This window comes from Pristiophorus japonicus, chromosome 2, assembly GCF_044704955.1.
Source record: "Pristiophorus japonicus isolate sPriJap1 chromosome 2, sPriJap1.hap1, whole genome shotgun sequence".
Classification (NCBI taxonomy): domain Eukaryota; kingdom Metazoa; phylum Chordata; class Chondrichthyes; family Pristiophoridae; genus Pristiophorus; species Pristiophorus japonicus.
Window position 1 is genome coordinate 230,122,059 of NC_091978.1, and position 18,776 is coordinate 230,140,834.

At 43.8% G+C, this 18,776-nt stretch overlaps 1 protein-coding gene across 2 annotated transcripts in view; it reads right to left on the bottom strand.

Moving 5' to 3' along the window:
• The window catches only part of arhgap24 (Rho GTPase activating protein 24), a 649,536-nt gene that overhangs the window by 61,008 nt on the left and 569,752 nt on the right, over positions 1-18,776 (bottom strand). For both annotated transcript variants that reach the window (XM_070863890.1, XM_070863891.1), the window contains one exon: positions 11,369-11,576. In XM_070863890.1, coding sequence (XP_070719991.1) covers positions 11,369-11,576 — 208 coding nt within the window. The remainder of the gene's footprint in view (positions 1-11,368; positions 11,577-18,776) is intronic.

Here is an 18,776-nt window from a genome sequence, read left to right on the forward strand (position 1 = left end):
CACTTTACTACAAGATCATTTTTAATCCTGCCTCATTACACAGTACTAGATCTAAGATAGCCTGGCTCCCTGGTTGGTTCCGCAACATACTGTTCAAGGAAATTATCCCGGATACACTCCATGAACTTCTCCTCAAGGCTACCCTGGCCAATTTGCTTTATCCAATCAATAGGAAGGTTAAAGTCATCCATGATTATTGCCGTTCCTTTATTACAAGCCTCCATTATTTCTTCATTTATACTCCGTCCAACAGTGCACCTACTGTTATAGACTACGCCCACCAGCGACTTTTCCCCTTTATTATTCATTATCTCCACCCAAACTGATTCAACATCTTGATCCTCTGAGCCAATATCGTTTCTCACTAATGCACTTTATTAACAGTGCTACCCCACCTCCTTTTTCTTTCTGCCTGCCCTTCTGAATTGTCAAAATCCCTGAATATTTAGTTCCCAGTCCCGGTCACCTTACAACCACGTCTCTGTAATGGTTATCTCTGTAACACCCATTTGTATCTTTGTGCCGTCAACTCATCTATTTTCTTATGAATGCTACGTGCATTTAGGTAAAGAGCTTTTAAATGTGTTTTTTTACCCTTTTTTCCTGCTTGTTTCCTCTGACCTTCAAACTCACTTTCTACATTTTTGCTTTCTAATTCCAGCTTTACTCCCCTTCCTACTGAATCTGTTCTCAGGTTCCCATCCCCTTACCAAGCTAGTTTAAACCCTCCACAACAGCACTAACAAACCCCTCCGCAAGGATACTGATCCCGGTTGTTGAGGTGCAACCCGTCTGGCTTGTACGGGTCCCACCTCCAGAAGCTATCCTTATGCCTCAGGAATCTAAAGCCCTCCCTCCTGCACCATCTCTCCAGCCACGTATTCATCTGCTCTATCCTCCTATTTCTGTACTCACTAGCTTGAGGCACTGGGAGTAATCCAGAGATTACTACCTTTGAGGTTCTGCTTTTTAATCTCTCTCCTAGCTCCCTTAACTCTGCCTGCAGGACCTCATCCCTCTTTCTACCTATGTCATTGGTCCCGAGATGGACCACAACCTCTGGCTGTTCACCCTCTCCCCCCAAAATGCCCTGCAGCCACTCGGTGGCACCAGGGAGGCAACATATCATCTTGGAGTCACGTCTGCGGCTGCAGATGCGCCTGTCTGCTCCCCTGACTATTGAATCCCCGACCACTATAGCCCTTCCATTCTTTGAGAGAGGTGGTGGAGAGGTAGGGCTTGGAGTTGTCAGCGTACATGTGGAGTCTTCCCTGATGTCAAGCCAGCCCACAGATAGATACTGTGGGCAGAGTGATGGGAGGGCAGGGGGTAGGCAGAGTGGTGGGGGGGCAGAGTGCTGGGCGGGGGGCAGAGGGATGGGGTGGGGGTGGGGGCAGATTGTTGGGTGGGGGCAGAGTGGTGGGGGACAGAGTGATGGTGGGTGCAGAGGGGTAGGTGGGGTAGCAGAGTGGTAGGGGGGTTGGGGGGGGGGAAAGAGGGGTGGGGTGGCAGAGTGCTGGGCAGGGGCCAGAGTGGTGGGGGGGCAGAGGGGCGGGGTTAGGAGGCAGGGGGGTGGGGACAGATTTTTGGGCAGGGCAGAGTGGTTGGGGGTGGGGGGGGGGGCAGAGTGGCAGGGTGTGCGGTGGGAGGCAAGCCTGGTCCTGTAGCAGCCAGCAGTATTTTTGTGGATCTAGGACTTCTGGCTCCACAGAAACAAAATTATAAAAAGGTTATTTACTTTTTCATGGGCCACCTCCAGTGCTCCTTTAAGGACTGCTGGTTTGGTCGCTGTGGACTCGTGGTGCATGGTGCATGTGCATCACCCAATTGATTGTGAATTTGGAGCGGGGTCCTAAAGCAGGAGTTAGGACTTTGATTTGCATATTCAAGGTGCCTAAAGTCTGAATCAGGAGGTCGCCCTGCACATTTGGAAGTTACCAGCTTTCAATTTAGCAACTGCCGCATTTCCAAGGAAGATCGGGTGCATGTTTATGATTTTGGTACAGTGGTAAACAGAAGAAATGATCCCCATATTTTGCTAATGTTCTTCATTTTTAGTCAGAATATAAAATAGACTGTGCCTCCTGCCTTTATGTTTATGGCCTTGATCTGCTGTGTGTGGAAAAGATTAATATGGCCAAAAATATAACTGGCTTCTTTTATCAACCAACGATTCATCAAAGTCAAGAAGAGAAAACAGGTGTAACTTTAATCTAACTCACCGGTCAGGAAACTGATGGGATCGGGTGAATGGCTGGTTTTACACCCCGGCCGATTTTACTCTCCTTTGGCCTGGTTAGGTTAAAATTAACTCTGTTTAACAATTTAGGCAAGGATTTTCTGTCCTTCTGTTATAATGATAGACTTTGAGGACAAACATGACAGTGAATTTGTTGGCAGAGGAGGGACACTGGTTGTGTATTTTCAAGGTTGAATACTATGTGGTCAACATCACAGTTTGCAAGTTGTCAACACCTAACTTTGCGTATATGATAGTGTATTTTGTCGATATGACTGTGCTGTTCTGCTTCAGATATAGAAAAAAACATAGCTCTGAAGCTGCTGAGCTGGGACCTCACCACTCACTAACTAACACATTAATAAATGTCACATTATGCAAGACAGTAAAACTGTGACTGGCATAACAGTGTCGGAATAGCAAACGTGGATTGTTTTTTGTTTTAAAAGACGACAAGGCAGACCCAGGTAATTATAGGCCCATCAGTTTAACATCAGTAATAGGTAAGATGCTTGAAAGAATCATAAGGGATGCAATATATGAATACTTGGATAGGGAGGGACATATTAGGGACACCCAACATGGCTTCATAAATAAAGAGGTCATGTCTCACAAATCTAATTGTATTTTTTCAAACAGGTACAAAGTTGGTGGATAAGGGAAGCCCAGTAGACATTGTCTTCTTAGATTTCCAAAAAGCTTTTGACAAGATATTGCATAAGAGGCTTCTCAATAAGATCGGAGCCTCTGGTATTAGTGGAAATATATTGAGTTGGATTCAGAACTGGCTGACAGGATGCAGGCAAAGAGTAGTTATAGATGGATTTGGATCTGTTTGGAAACCAGTCACCAGTGGGGTCCTGCAGGGATCAGTGTGGGGACCGTTGCTTTTTACTATTTTTATTAATAATTTGGATTCAGGGGATGGCGGCACAATTTGCTAATTTGCAGATAATATCAAGATCTGTGCTAGAAGAGGCTCATCTGATTCAGACAGATCTTAATGTGTTGGGAGATTGGGCACAAGACTGGAAACTGATGTATAACTTAGATAAGTGCAGTGTTAGGCATGTGGGCAGGGCAAATGCTCAACTTTCATACACCCTCCAGGGAAAGGCATTAAAGATGGTGGAGATAGAAAGAGATTTGGACATTCTAGTGCATACATCCTTGAAGGTACACAAGCAATGCTGTGCAGTGATAGCTCAAGCAAATAGGGTGTTGGGGTGTATCCATAGGACAATTGAGTATAAGACGAGGCATACTGTTTTGTTCTTGTACAAGACCTTAGTCAGGCCACACTTGGAATACTGTGTCCAGTTGTGGTCTCCTCACATGGTGGGTGATAGTGAGGCTCTGGGAAGGGTGCAGAAGAGGGCCACTCAACTAATTCCAAGTCTAAAGCATCTTAGTTATCAAGATAGGTTAAAAGAGTTGGGACTCTTTACCTTAGAGCAGCGTAGACTTAGATATGAATCAGGTTTTTAAGATAATGAGGGGAATAGACAGTTTTCCAGCTGACAGTTTATTTCAATTAAATAGATTAGGCAGAACCAGGGGGCACAAATTTAAGTAGATATAGGTTAGATGTCAGGAGGTGATTCTTTTCTTTTCCCAGAGAATAGCAGACCTCTGGAACAAGCTGCCATTTCATGTGGTAGATGCAGACTCACTGAATTCCTTCAAGAAAAAGCTGGATTTGTTTCTGGCTGCGGCGGATATCACCTCTTACAGAAGGTAAGTATTGCAGGGAAGTTAATTGCCACAGTGATCTCCTGGATTAGTTTTGATCATCTAGATGGGTCGGAGAGGAACTTCCCAGATTTTTTTTTTCAAAATTGGCTTGGGTTTATCATTTTTTTTTGGCCTCTCCCAGGAGATCACATGGTTTCGGGTGGGGTGAAGTGTAATGTTGTGATACACAAGGTATTGCAATTGTGTGGGACAGTTTCGATAGACCAGATGGTCTTTACCTGCCCGTCAGTGTTCGTATGTTTGTTCATATGTTCCAATAGGACCTGAATAAAACATACCCCTCCTCCCTTTGTTTTGATTATTCTAGAGTTGAGCTTTATGCAATTTCAACATCAAGTTTTCTATTATTTGTACTTCCCTTTTTTACTTTCAATTATCTCCCCACCTCCCCTTTCCAGTTTCAGAAGCATCAAAAAGCTCTCGTACTTCATCCAAGTGACGATTCTTCATGTATGAGCATAGAGAGTGACTGTCAGTGGGCTATTTGACCACTCAACAGGTGAAGCAATTCTCCCGAACCTGACCTTCTTCTCACCTGATGGCCACACTTAGTCACTTCCCTGCAGTAATCACTGACAAGCTATCAGGAGCAGGAGCCTTGCTTAATGTTCTCTATCCCTAACCCAGGAACACTGGAGTCAATGTTGACTGAAGTGTTTACATGTTTTTTTAAAGTTGTGCACATCGATGATAATACTCTGTTCTTCACAGCAATTATTGTGGAAATGCAACAGGAAGAAACATTACGTGATAAATAATTATGAATATTTATCACTCCGATCCTCTGTCAAATGAGTACTAATCGTTGACGAGACCAATGACCGCCATGTTGTTACAATGTCCGCTGGGTGGACATTTACATACAGAAACTCAACTCCATTGGTCTCACTTGAAAAATAAGAGTCCTTCAGTAAATGTATGATAAATGTATAACTGCCAGTAAAGTTATGGTTTTTCTGGTAGTTAAATGACTGTTCATCAACTTCTTTACATAACATAATTACTTTTATTACAATGCAAACAAAATTAATACTGTGAGCGTATGCAGTGTTGTACCTATAAAAGAAAGAACCTCTATTTATATAGCCCCTTTCATGTCTCAGGACATCCAAAGGCACTCACGGTTAATTAAGTACTTTTGAAATATAGTCACTTTTGTAATGTCGGGAAACACAGCAGCCTATTTGCACACAACAAGGTCACATAATGGTATAAACAATCTGATAATCTGTTGTAGTGGTGCTGGTTGAAGTATAAATGGTGTCTAGGACACTGGGAGAATTGCCCTGCTCATCTTCCAATAGTGCCATAGATATGAATCAGGTTTATAAGATAATGAAGGGAATAGACAGTGTTCCGTATGTAAATGTACATCCACCTGAGAAGGCAGACAGAGTCTCAGTTTAATAGCATATTTGAAAGACACCTCTGCACAATGCAGCACTCCCTCAGTATGTCGCTGAAGTCTCAAGTCTCTGGAATGGAGCTTGAACCCATGACCTACTCACTCAGGCAAGACTACTACCACCACTGTGCCAAGGCTAACACTTGGCATGAGTATGTTAAAAATATTGATACATGTGGGAATTTCTGAGCTCATTTCTACTGTTGTGTCTTCGTCTCTCTCTATGATCTCATAAGATTATATCAATTATGCAGGTGCCTCTTTTAAATTGGCAAAAATTACTCCACAGTTATATAATCTCAACAGTGGGGGCAATGGAGTGTTCCAAGAGGCAGTTAGAAATACGAATTAGAAGGGGCAACATTGCGACCATTAGAAGCTGTGGCTCATTTATTTGCAACTGATGCACACGTGCAATGAGTCACATGATACTACAATTATAGCCAGCTTTCATTCTTTGATTGGATTAATGATCTTGTAAATGTCTCTCTTGCTGTGTGTAGACCACCTTTTTGGAACCAATTTGGATTGAAATTGGATCAGACTCAGTGTTTAGAATTGTGTGCTTCATTTAATTGAGAATCAGCCAAATGATAGTAAGAACCTTGTAACATGGATATGATAGATCATTGTGTGAACTGTCTTGGGCTTTGCAAATCATGATGAAACAGCACATTTGTGTGTTTGTGCCCCGACATCAAGCATGCATACATCAAAGTGACATTGGCACCTAAATTCAATATCGTTGTGCTCATTTTAAGATCATAAAACAGGTACAATAGCCAATTTAGCAAGACAAAGGCACATGCTCGATTGGCATGGGCATTTGGGCCATTACTAAATTGGTCGGGGCCTATTTTAAGGCAGACCTAGTGACCACCAGAAATAAACGCAGGCCTCAGTTCAACATTGAAATTATGCTCCTGCGCCCCTTTCAGACCGGACCCCTCAATTTTTTAAGACTAGTTAGTTCCAACTAGTAATTCTGATTCTTGAGCAGCCTAACCAACAGTTCTTAAAGGGACTGCTGTAGGCCAATCAAAAAAGGCTTCAAAATTTGTAAATTTGTTTTTTTGTGGAGTCGGAAGCAAGAGGATTGCTCCCAATGGCCTCACATCCTTCTCACGGACCTACCCATGAGCCTTAGCAGCGGCCAAAATTAGTAAGACCCAGATAGGCAAGCTGTGTCAAGGGGCCTGCAGCTCACCTGAATTACGGTAATGAGGCTCAAGGACAAATTTAGTTTGGTCCTTTCCATTCTGCCTCGAGACACCTGTATCGCACTCGGTTTGGGCCGCTAACAAATTTAGGCCCATTTGTCTCTCTTGGTAATTGGAGATTATGTTCTGGGTTTACTTATGGAAGTAAATTGGAGTGGGTTGTATTGGTCTCCTTCAGTACCAAGCACAGTACAGCCAGGCTGGCCCAAAGCAATCCAGACTACTGGTACAGATGTCTGAAAACAGCAGTATACAATCTCACCTTGTAATGATAAGGGCCGGGAAATTGTAACTGTTTGCACCAACCATTAAGACTGGTTTGGAAGAAAAACTGCGGCAGCCTCGCTCCTGCCTGCTTCCGGTGTGAAATGTGGCGGCCACTGTTTTGTGCAGTTTGGCATTGCTGCCGCTGTCGGCGCTCGCTTTAGTTATTTAGATGAGCCAGATCGTGACGTCAATCAGTGTTCAACGCTGAACTGACATACGATCTGGCATTTTGGATGTTGCTGATCTGATTAACGCCCTCCCAGTATGACGGATCTGCTGCCAACACTTTTTAAAGGGACACATGCAACTTTCAGGTTAAGTTAAGATTTTTGTTTTTGTACTGGTTTCTTTACCTTTTTTTGGAGTAGTGGCTTGATATAATACATTTAAAAAGTTGTTAAATTTGCAGGGGGTGCTGCTGGATGTTTGTAAGGCTTTGACTCTTAAAGGAAGGCCTTTGAGAACACCACTTGCTCCCAGTCCTGGGGGCTCTAGTTGCAGAAATGAGGAAGGCACAAGAGTAGGGTTGTGGTGAGGGGAGGGTGGGGAAGCAAGAGCTGCAGCATGACATGGAAATGGAGCAGAGGCAGCAAAGGGGACAAGCTGCTCAGGGTGAAGAGGAGGAAGAGGAGGAAGCGGAAGGGAGGAGACAACCCAGACAGCCCCTTTCTGGCCGAGATCGAATCATCCGCCTACGGTACCAGTGAACACAACCCTAATTCCCCTTTCAACATTTGTCCCACACCTTACCTTCCATCTGTTACTGACCATCACAGCATCCTCTTGGCCACAATGCTGAAATACAAACCACCATAAACCAAACTTTCCAATCCAACTTTATCCATATATGCATCCAATATTACATCAAAAAATCAATTAAACTCCCTTGTGCATTCCCTTAGTGACTGTCTTGCGTGTGCCTTTGCCTATCCTAGCGCTGCTACACAGTGCTACCCCAGTGGCTGCAGCTTGGCTGGTGGAAGATTGCTGGTTTTCATTGGGGGACCCTGCAGATGGTCTTGGAGGACAAACTTGAGGAGCTGGTGGCTGGGAGTATGAAATCAAGAGATGGTGTTTCTTCTTCTTCACTCTCCCCTCCCTCTTCTTGGTCACCCACTAGCTGGATAGACTGGATTTCTTGGGTGTCTAAAATGAGGAAGGCACGTGGGTAGGGTTGTGGTGAGGGGAGGGGGGGAAAGCAAGAGGTGCATGCTTACACCATGTGCAGCTTATAAATCAGAAGTGATTGTGGCTTGGAAGGGAAGTGGCATTTGAGAAGGAGGATAATGTACGAGGATACTGGCAACTTGTATTCTTTCAGCCCTGCCACTGGCCAAGAGCTCAGCCATGCCCCTGCCAAGAATGGCCAGCACCCTCTCCTCTAAGGGAATGAGGTGAAGCTAGGAATGTGAGGTGTGCCTCGTGTTTGGTAAAGATTGTTGGCAGGTGAGTGATGGGGGGGGGGGGTTAATGGTAGAAATTGAGCAGTGTGTGAGGAAGTGGTGCAGTTGTTGGGAGGGAGCTTTTAAAGATGCATTCATTGACCTTGACCACGCATCTGAGATCATTAAACTTCTTTGGGAACTGGAGGCGACACAGTGACAGCCTCAGTGATCTGGTCCCGCATCCTCCTTTCTGAAGGGTCTACCGGTCCCCTGTAGGTAGAGGATCTCTCTCCTGCGCAAAGCTCGAGTATTGTGGCTGTCCTTTCCCTGTCCTGTTGAGCCATTTGTATTAGTGCTGAAGCACTTTTACCATTTTTGATCAGCAGAAGGCAGCTTACCTTTAAGAGGTGCAGACTGCCTAGTGCTAAAATAGTTTAAAAAAAAATTCATGTGCAGAAGGCAGCTCACCTTTAAGAGGAATAGGCTGCCTTTAAGAGAAGCAGGCTAGCTTTACATAAAGCTAGCCTCGCGCGAACAATGCAAACTTCAGCGCCTTGCTGAGTGCACAGCCTGACAGCAGCGCGTTGTGCTAGGCTGTGCGCTGCAATCATTATAATTAGCAGGCAGCATGAAGTTGATGTGACACTTGCGCTTTTTGAAAGGGCGCAAGCATATCTCGCATTGCGATACCCATGCCTGTTTTTTTGCGCTATCGAATTTCTAGGCCAAGAAGTGGTATTAGATGCATATTATTCACAATGTACAATTATTAAAGATCAAATAACTAATTAATGATCACAACTCGATGTGTCATCATGTTGATAGCCATGGCAACCCATTTTGCAGTTTAGGCATGATGTCTACTTTGGATTTTTATTAATATTTCAATTAATTTTTGCTTATTTGTTTCATCACAATATGATTTGCTTTATTAATATATAATTAATCACATTCAAGAAATTTTCTGATCGTACTTTTTCCCCCCCTGCAATAGCTTCCAGCTGAGTATATTACTAACTCACTTCTGAAATTAGAAGCAATTTTCTGTCAGCATTATTGATTTTCTTCTTTATTAAATTGTTTATCTGGTTTGGCCAACCATCTTGTCGCAAGCTCCAACAATTTTCTCATCTACTGCCAAGCTCCCGTGTGTATATGCACTGATTGCTTCTACGGATCCTCCCTCATTTCATTTCTCTTACATGCCTTCCACATTTGATCAGACAGGTTCACATATCCGCAATCTGCTTCTGTGCCTTACAGCTATTGTTCCAACTTTGCCAGCTTGGACAATCCAGCTTTCCTTACTTTTCCAAATCTGCGGTGACATTCATTTGGCCAAGGCCAGCACAAGAAATAACAACCTTGATTCTGGGTTTGAGAACTTGAGTATTGTAACTTCTTGTTGTCTTTATTATGGGAACTGTGAGCGAATTGTTTGCCGTATTTAAATGTATGGTTAAAAAGTGTTTCGCTGTTGGAGTGAGATGGTTTGTGAATGATTAACAGTAAGATAATTAGATGGGTCAGAAGGGAACCTGCATTTTCTGATTGAATGGATTTCATCATATTCTGCCTATGCATCAAATGAGTTTGAAGCCCTTTTCGTGCTTCACTACATTAGTTGTTTTAATGAAGTACGGAAATTAGTACAATACTTAAGAGGGGAGAGGATTGAAGGCCTTGCAAAATGGTTAAAAATCTGAACAGCTCTGAGAGCATTCACATCTAGCCTAATGGAAAGTCAGCATCAACTTCTCATTTACAATCTCCTATACAATTACAACACAGGTTCAACACAATGTTTATGGGTTTAGAAGTACTCATATATTGGTCATTCAGCTTGCAATAAACATGTTCAGGAAGACTATAATGTGCAGAACTGGAAAAGACCACGGCAGCATATTACACCAATACCAGAGTTCAAAAAATAACATACCATATTTCTTATGTCCCTCAATCACTTCTTTCACCAAAACAAATTATCCAGCTTGAATAATATGCTTGTAAAGAAAATATTAATCCTAATTTAAATTGATAAATGTTTAATTTATTGAATGTAACTGTTGTATAATATTCAAAACAATGAAATGAAAAGTCAAATGTTTGATTCCAAGATCTATAATGATATCACGTGAACTGATAAATAACAATACGAATTGGGGTCCAAGAATTTGTCCTTAAATGTGTAATTATGGTTATAGCTAAAAATGCAGTTTCCACTATATCAAATAATATACTCAGCAAATGTGTATGCCCCTTCTTGGACATCAATGGTATGCATTTAGGGTGGCCGAATTCTGGCATACCTATGATTTTTAGAGTGGTACTTACCGCTGGGAGCTCTGATGCGGTCAGAAGAGCCATTTTCAGGACTTTGAAGTTTTTTTTAAAGTCTCACAGGAAATGACTCAGTATGGGGGTGGGCCATAGACTTAAAACCAGGCTGACTGGCTGAAAATCGGTCGGACAGGAACTCCGTTAAAGGGCAGAGATTCTGTTATTTTAAATCTTCAGCCACTGGGCCACAGGGAGGGTTCTGGCCGGGCCAGTGGCCAGGCTGCCTGTTGGTGGCCCGGCCGAACCTGTGGGCAGTATTTTGCCGGCCGATTGGGAAGGAGGCCGGCAAAAATGTTTACATTGCAGCCGCGGCAGTGGGCCCTCCCTTTTAAGGGTGGCCGCGTTGCCGGGCCGCACTCACTCTGCAGAGAGTGCACCGACAGAAAAGCCTGTCGGGGGATCGACGGATGGAGCTGAATATCGGAAGGTAAGTATTTTTGTTTAATAAAGTTGGCGGTACAAGCCCTGATGACGGTCATCAGAATTAGGCTGGATCAAGTCTAGGCCAAAAAATCCCGACCTGAATTTAGGTCAGGTCGGCCAGTTGATCCCAAAGCAGCGGCCATTCGATTTCTAAGAATGGCCGCCACAAACGGGCATTAACAGGTCTCTTTGAGACCCTGAACTTCGTCCCCGGGATATAAGAAATCGTTTATAAAACTCATTCAACTAGACATTAAGAAATTATATGTCTTTTTAAAAATAGTCCAAAAATCACAAAGTACCACATCTACAAACAGAATGTCACAACCCTTACCTGTCAAACAATGGTTTCTCACCACAATCGAAGGCCTCTTGTAACTCCTTCACTAGATTGGCCTGACCAGGTAGCCGGAATAGACCCTCTTCCTTCAGTCCTCTCTGGCGGATGAAGTCTGCACACTGCTCCACAAGCGTTGGTGCCATGCGCGTCCCATACCTGCGCTCATACCGCACAGTGTCTTCAAGCCGTTGGCCAAAGATACCTGCTCAATCGCAAACAAAATAAGAACAGATTACCCAAAAGCAAATATTTCCAGTTGAAGTTTGCACATGACAAAACAGACGATATTTAGAAGAGAAATGCTTGTGTTAGAAAATATAATCACAATTGTTAAACCACCAGTTAAATGATCGAACAACACCAGGCCATCAGAGCTGTTGTGTAGACATGCCTGTTCACTGTGTGATGTCTGTAACACTGTCTTGCAACATTGAATGTACTCTTGTACTGTACACACCTTACCAATACACTAGAGGGTGCTGTTGCTGGAGACCCAGGGGTTGCCTGCACACGGCAGGTAACCCAGTATAAAAAGGAACACACAGCTTGTTGTCAGCACTCAGGAGCTGCTAATAAAAGACTGCAGGTCTGCACAGTCAAAGCACCATACCCTGCCTCGTGGAGTCATTACTAAAGGTGCCTACATACACCACAAGAGCCACCCTCTATGCAAAGGCAGCGCTTCACATTTCTGATTTATAAAACTTGTCATACAATGTGTGTGTTCACTTGAGCACATGAAAACCCATGTGCTCTGACATAGGGGAAACTACTTACAATCTGCAATGGAAAGTTAATTGTTGGTCACAACTAACTATTCAGTAATTAATTGCCCAATCTGATCTTCTTGTAAAGCTATCTGTATGTTTGCCACAGTATGAAAGAAAACACTTTTAAGTGATGAGACATCTTTTCATGCACTGTGAAGAATTTTGCACGAGCAGAAGCATTCAAACCAGCTGATATGACATGTACAAGCAGACACACAGGCAGCCCTCACAGATTTTTAAGTAACTGCTGATATTATCCAAAATGTGAGCCACGCTCCAACAAAACTTACCTTTTCTGAAGCTGAAACATCGTTTAATTTTCCTGTAGGTAGTTTTGGGGAGGAAAGTGGGGTATGTCAAAGCACTCGTTGTACAGAATATGATATTCTTATTCTCAGGCATTGCAAAGTGTTGAATTTAGTCTGTGCTGCATACGTTGTCCACATGGGCTATTCTTCAAACTGGAACAGTCACTGTGATTATCAAGCTCAAAGAGCATAAACAAAATGAAAAAGTGGTAGCACACAAGCAATTAGTCATCAAAGACAAAGATGAAAATCCCATCAGTGTGCTCGCTGTAGTGGCAGACGTCTTCGAGAGGGACGACTTAAAAGCCCTCTGTGAGAAATAGCTCCAGCTCTGCAGTCTATCTGTGTAACTTGCTGCCTCCAGCAGTGAAACTGAGGCAGAAAATATTTGGTCAAAAGGAGAACTGACTTTCACTTGACTTGCAGCTGCAGTCACATGCGGTAGCTTTCCAGCAGGCAATTAATGATCTCTTTGGCATGCATAGGTAGTGCCAATCCACTAACCCTTAAGAGAGAGAGAGAGAGTGCATTCAATTTGCACCCCCCTGCCTCTTTTTCTTTTATCCTGCAGTCTTCCTGCTCTGCAGTCATTAGTCAAAAATACAGACCTTTTATATCATTAGAATCTAATCAGGGAGAGAATCTGTAATAACATGCATGAAAACAATCATACGGTCTTTTCTTCTCCCTCATTACCTTATTTCTTTTTTACTGACATTAACTGGCCAGTGTAAGGCGTCCCCCACTCCCTGAGCTCCCAGTCAGCAAACAATAATGTAATCATGTGTAGGTAAATGATTAATAGAGAGGCATATCTGTAACTGGAGCTGGCATTCTGTGTAAGTTAAGTAGAGCAGCATTGGCAGTAATTGCTCAGAGAAAGGGCAGTGTTTCCTCAACCCCTCAGTGAAGGTGCGGGCACTGCTTGGTACCCTTGGCTAGAAGCAGATAGTCTGATGCTAAATGGCTGATCGATACGCCAAGGATTTCCTTGTCACTTATTTTCACAAACATTGCTGACATACTTGTGGCACCAATTTATTATGAATCTTGCTTTGCTATCCTTAGTTTGAGTCTAATATCTTCAATCACTCTCTGCTCACAATATTTGAAATAGCACATATTACAGAAAGGAAATGTCGAAAAGCATTTGGTTCATCCGCCATGATCATGCACCCAGACCATATCGTGAAGAGCCAGGGCTCTTTCCTTTCCACAAACAATGACGGACAGGAGAATCCCCACTGATCCATTCAGCCCACCTCACACAACTGCGATGCCTCCCATTTTATACATTCCCCATCGGAAAGCCATGGAATCTCCTGGGAGAGGCGAAAAAACAGATTAAAAACCCAGGCCAATATAGGGGAGGATAAATCTGGAAAATTCCTCTCGGATCTCTTTAGGCGATTGAAACTAGTCCAGGAGACCACTCTGGCTCTGATTGCTTTATGCACCTATAACTTTGCCAAGTTTGTACTATTGAGAATCTTCAGAAAGCTTTGCAGGTAGGATTTCTGCTATGGTTCCCCGATTTCCCACCACAACTTCATGGGAAAATTGGCTTAAACCCCAGAAAAACGAAGCAATGGCAGGAATTCGGGAGAAGTCCCACGATAATAATATCCCATTGATTTCTGACCAAGGAAATACTGATATCAGCAGTATAAAGTGTAACATCTTGTTCAGGTAACAAGGGATACCAACTATGATTCATTGACTAAACCCAGATCTTCCTGTATGGATTTGCTCTGGTGATAAATTCAGCAGAGTGCATCAGAAGTGAACTTTGCCGGGCCAGTTGACCTGATCACACAATATTCGTCTGGGCCTTAATTTGGATATAATGGATGGGCATCAGTTACACAGTGAGCACACTAATTGAGAGGCTGTAAACAGAAGAGGAAGTCTGGTCGCTTGCTGGGTCTTAAAGGCAGCAGTAACCTTAAAGGGACAGGTACAACTAAAGCTTTGTAAAAAAAACCAGGGGTGTGAATTTCCTTGTGCTGATTTACACCATTATTGCACCTACTGGTGGTCTGGCGAGATATTTACACAAGGGTTTCCTGGCTCAATTCATTTGCATACCCATTGGAGTAGTGAATGGTGCAAATCCTGTGTACAACAGGTGTAATCTTTATTCCAAGAGGTGAATCCTGAATAACCGCATTCTTCCAGGTGGCACTAAGGAGATTCCTTATCCATGGTATGATTCTACCTCACTGCTGCCTGATGCCAATGTTGACAAATTCTCCAGCTCTCCTCTGAAGTGCGCCAGTGCCCTGGTGTGTGCATGTCCAGAATACAGCCTGGTTTATATGGCAGAGATCACACATAGTTGCCTGAAATGTGCCAGTGCCATAAAAGTTGAGTCCTGGTGGTCACCATAGCAGCCACACAGGAACCCGAGGAATTAGATAAATATTTAGGATAAGAATTTGGTGATTAGTGTTGTGTTAGTTTATTGGTTAGTGTTTTTAATGGTTAGTGTTTTAGTGTTAGTTAAGCAGTTAAATAGCCTTAAAGCTAAACAAACAAATTGAAATAACTGCTAGCTAACATGATAGGACAGCTGGAGCCCATCTCATGCACACTTGTGCCATGTGGGAACTCCAGAACACTCTGGGGCTGAAATTGCCCCTTTCCATAAGAACCGTGACCGCCTCAAAGAGACGGCCACAGGTCGGGAAGGACTCATCGCCTAGTCGAAGCGGAAGTCCCCGACATTTAATAAATTTCCCTCCATGTTTTTGCCTGCGGTGATTGTTACTGCGCCACCCATGTAGTCCACCCTTAAAGGGGCGAGCACTTTGCTGCGGCCACCATTTTATCTTAATTGTCATCCGACTCTGAGGTCAGGCCGACAATGGCGGCCATGGGTTCGGCTGGGCTGCCGACAAGTACCCCCTATTGGGTACTGGGCCGATGGTCCGGCCAAAACCCTCCCTGGTGGCCCAGTGGGTGCCACTAAAGTGGCTGACGATCTCGCAGCAGCCCTCCCCTTTAACTGAAAGGCAGGGACATTGAGACATGTCAACGTGATGCGGCATGTCAGCAACGCACTAACATCATTAGTGCGGCACTGATAACTATAAGCGTCGGCCGCTCCGATGCAAGGGCACTTCCACCCCGCAGCTGACCGGAACACCGCCTCGAGGAAAAAAAATAAACAAAGAGCTAAATGTCGCTCGAGTCTCCGACCCATGACTTGGGCGGAGAAATAACTAAAAAAAAATGGCGAGTGCGCCACTTTTCCGTCGGGGTGCAATTTCGGCCCCTCTGTGTGTCCAGGAAAACCACATCTGGAGGAAGTGCTGCCAACTGCTTGAGCTCGAGCTCAGAGTCTCTGAACTCGAGGGGTGGCTGGCGTCACTACAGTGCATACAGAAACCGGAGAGTTTCGTGGATAGCACGTTTCAGAACAAAATTAATTCTCACTTGGAGAAGCATGAGTTAATAAGGGACAGCTAACATGGATTTATTAAAGGTAAATCATGCCTGACTAACCTGGTAAGTTATTTGATGAAGTAACAGAGAGGGTTGATGAAGGTAGTGTAGATGATGTTGTATATATGGACTTTCAAAAGGCATTTGATAAAGTACCACATAACAGACTCATTAATGATTTAGACAAGGGGATTAAATGTAGTATCTCCAAATTTGCGGATGCCACGAAGTTGGGTGGCAGTGTGAGCTTCGAGGAGAATGTTATGAGGCTGCAGAGTGACTTGGATAGGTTAAGTGAGTGGGCAAATGCATGGCAGATGAAATATAATGTGGATAAATGTGAGGTTATCCACTTTGGTGGTAAAAACAGAGAGACAGACTATTATCGGAATGGTGACAGATTAGTGATAGAGTATTCAAACAGGCTCATTTTAGACAGACTGTGAAAATTCACAGATCCCCAAGTCAAGGCTGCTATATGCAGTTCGGCATGTTGCATTAACTCATCAATCAACTTGACATTTTCGGACCTTGGGTAGCGAGCCAATTAAAACGTTAAAAGACTTTCAATTGAGCCAATAAGGTCAAAGAAGGCGAGTTCTTTTCTGTAAATTGATCCAGGTATAAAGTACAGCCATTTTGACCATGTGTCTCAGTAAGAACAAAGACCTGGCTTGAAGCCAAGCAGTTTGTTGCTCTCTGCCAAGATTAAAAAGTTAAAACTACCATCGGAGTTTGTATTTCATTGGAAATGAAGAGATCTAACATTAGGAAAAGGGGAGGTGCAACAAGACCTGGGTGTCATGGTACATCAGTCATTGAAGGTTGGCATGCAGGTACAGCAGGCGGTTAAGAAAGCAAATGGCATGTTGGCCTTCATAGCGAGGGGATTTGAGTACAGGGGCAGGGAGGTGTGACTACAGTTGTACAGGGCCTTGGTGAGGCCACACCTGGAGTATTGTGTACAGTTTTGGTCTCTTAACTTGAGAAAGGACATTCTTGCTATTGAGGGAGTGCAGCGAAGGTTCACCAGACTGATTCCCGGGATGGCGGGACTGACATATCAAGAAAGACTGGATCAACTGGGCTTGTATTCACTGGAGTTCATAAGAATGAGAGGGGATCTCATAGAAACATTTAAAATTCTGACGGGTTTAGACAGGTTAGATGCAGGAAGAATGTTCCCAATGTTGGGGAAGTCCAGAACCAGGGGTCACAGTCTAAGGATAAGGGGTAAGGCATTTAGGACTGAGATGAGGAGAAACTTCTTCACCCAGAGAGTGGTGAACCTGTGGAATTCTCTACCACAGAAAGTTGTTGAGGACAATTCACTAAATATATTCAAAAAGGAGTTAGATGTAGTCCTTAATACTAGGGGGATCAAGGGGTATGGCGAGAAAGCAGGATTGGGGTACTGAAGTTGCATGTTCAGCCATGAACTCATTGAATGGCGGTGCAGGCTCGAAGGGCCGAATGGCCTACTCCTGCATCTATTTTCTATGTTTCTATGTTTCTATTCCAAAAATAGAAGCATATGGTACTAAAGGGATGGTGGTAACTTGGGTACGTAATTGGCTAAGGAATAGGAGGTAGTAATAGTGAACAGATGTTTTTCTGACTAGACTAGTATGCAGTGGGGTGTCCCGGGTCGGTATTTGGACCATTGTTTTCCTTGTTATGTACAAATGATCTGGACTTGGAGAGTACAATTTCGAAGTTTGTGGATGATGCAGAACTTGGCAATGTGGTAAATAGGGAACAGGATAGTAGTAGACCTCAGGAGGACATGGTGAAATGGGAAGACACATGGCAGATGCAAATTTAGTGCAGATAAGTGTAAAGTGAAGCACTTTAGGAGTAACAAAATGGAGAGGCGGTATCATCTAAATGGTACTATTTTGAGGGGACGGGGGGGCAGCTGCAAGAATGAAGGACTTGGGGGTGCATATTCACAAATTCTTGAAGGTGGCAGGGCAAATTGCTAAGGTAGTTAAGAAAGTGTATGAGATACTTGGCTTTATAAATAGGGACACTGAATACAAAAAATAAGGAAGTCATGCTAAACCTGTACAAATCACTGGTTTTGTCTCAGCTGGAGTATTGTGTTCAATTCTGGGTACTACACTTTAGGAAGGATGTCAAGGCCTTGGAGAGGGTACAGAGGAGGTTTACCAGGATGATACCAAGCATGAGGGACTTCACTTATGTAGAGAAGGTAAAGGTGAGACCTAATAGAGTTAATCAAAATTTTGAGGGGTTTTTGATAGAGTAAATAGGGAGAAACTATTTCCTCCGGGTCAGTAACCAGAGGTCATAGATTTAAAATAACTGGCAAAAGAATTAGAGGCGAAATGAGGAGTCATTACTTCACACAGAGGGTCATTCTGATCTGGATCGCACTACCTGAAAGGGTGGTGGGATCAGATTCCAAGGAACTTTGAAAAGGCAATTGGGCATGCGTTTGAGGAAAATTAATTTGCAGGGTTATGGGGAAAAAGCTGGGGTCTAAATTGAACAGCTTTTTCAAAGAGCCAGCACAGGCACGATGGGCCGAATGGCCTCCTTCTGTGCTGTAAGATTCTATGAGATAGAAATTGGCCCCCGCCCGAAGTGGAGCACCCGCACCCCGTTTCAATGGTTTTTACCGCAGCTGTGGTTGAGGTCACCTCGAGCGAAATTCCGCTCTATGTTGTTTTAAAAAAAATTCGGATCCGGAAGTCGCTCTTAATGGGGGCCATGATTACATGAGAGGGGCGGAAGTTGGGGCAGTGAGTACACTTGAGGGGCGGAAGTTGGGGGGGGGGGTGCGGAGTGACCACTGCGATGACGTCATCACAGCGCTGCGTCACCACGGCTCTCCCCTTCACTTAAAGGGGA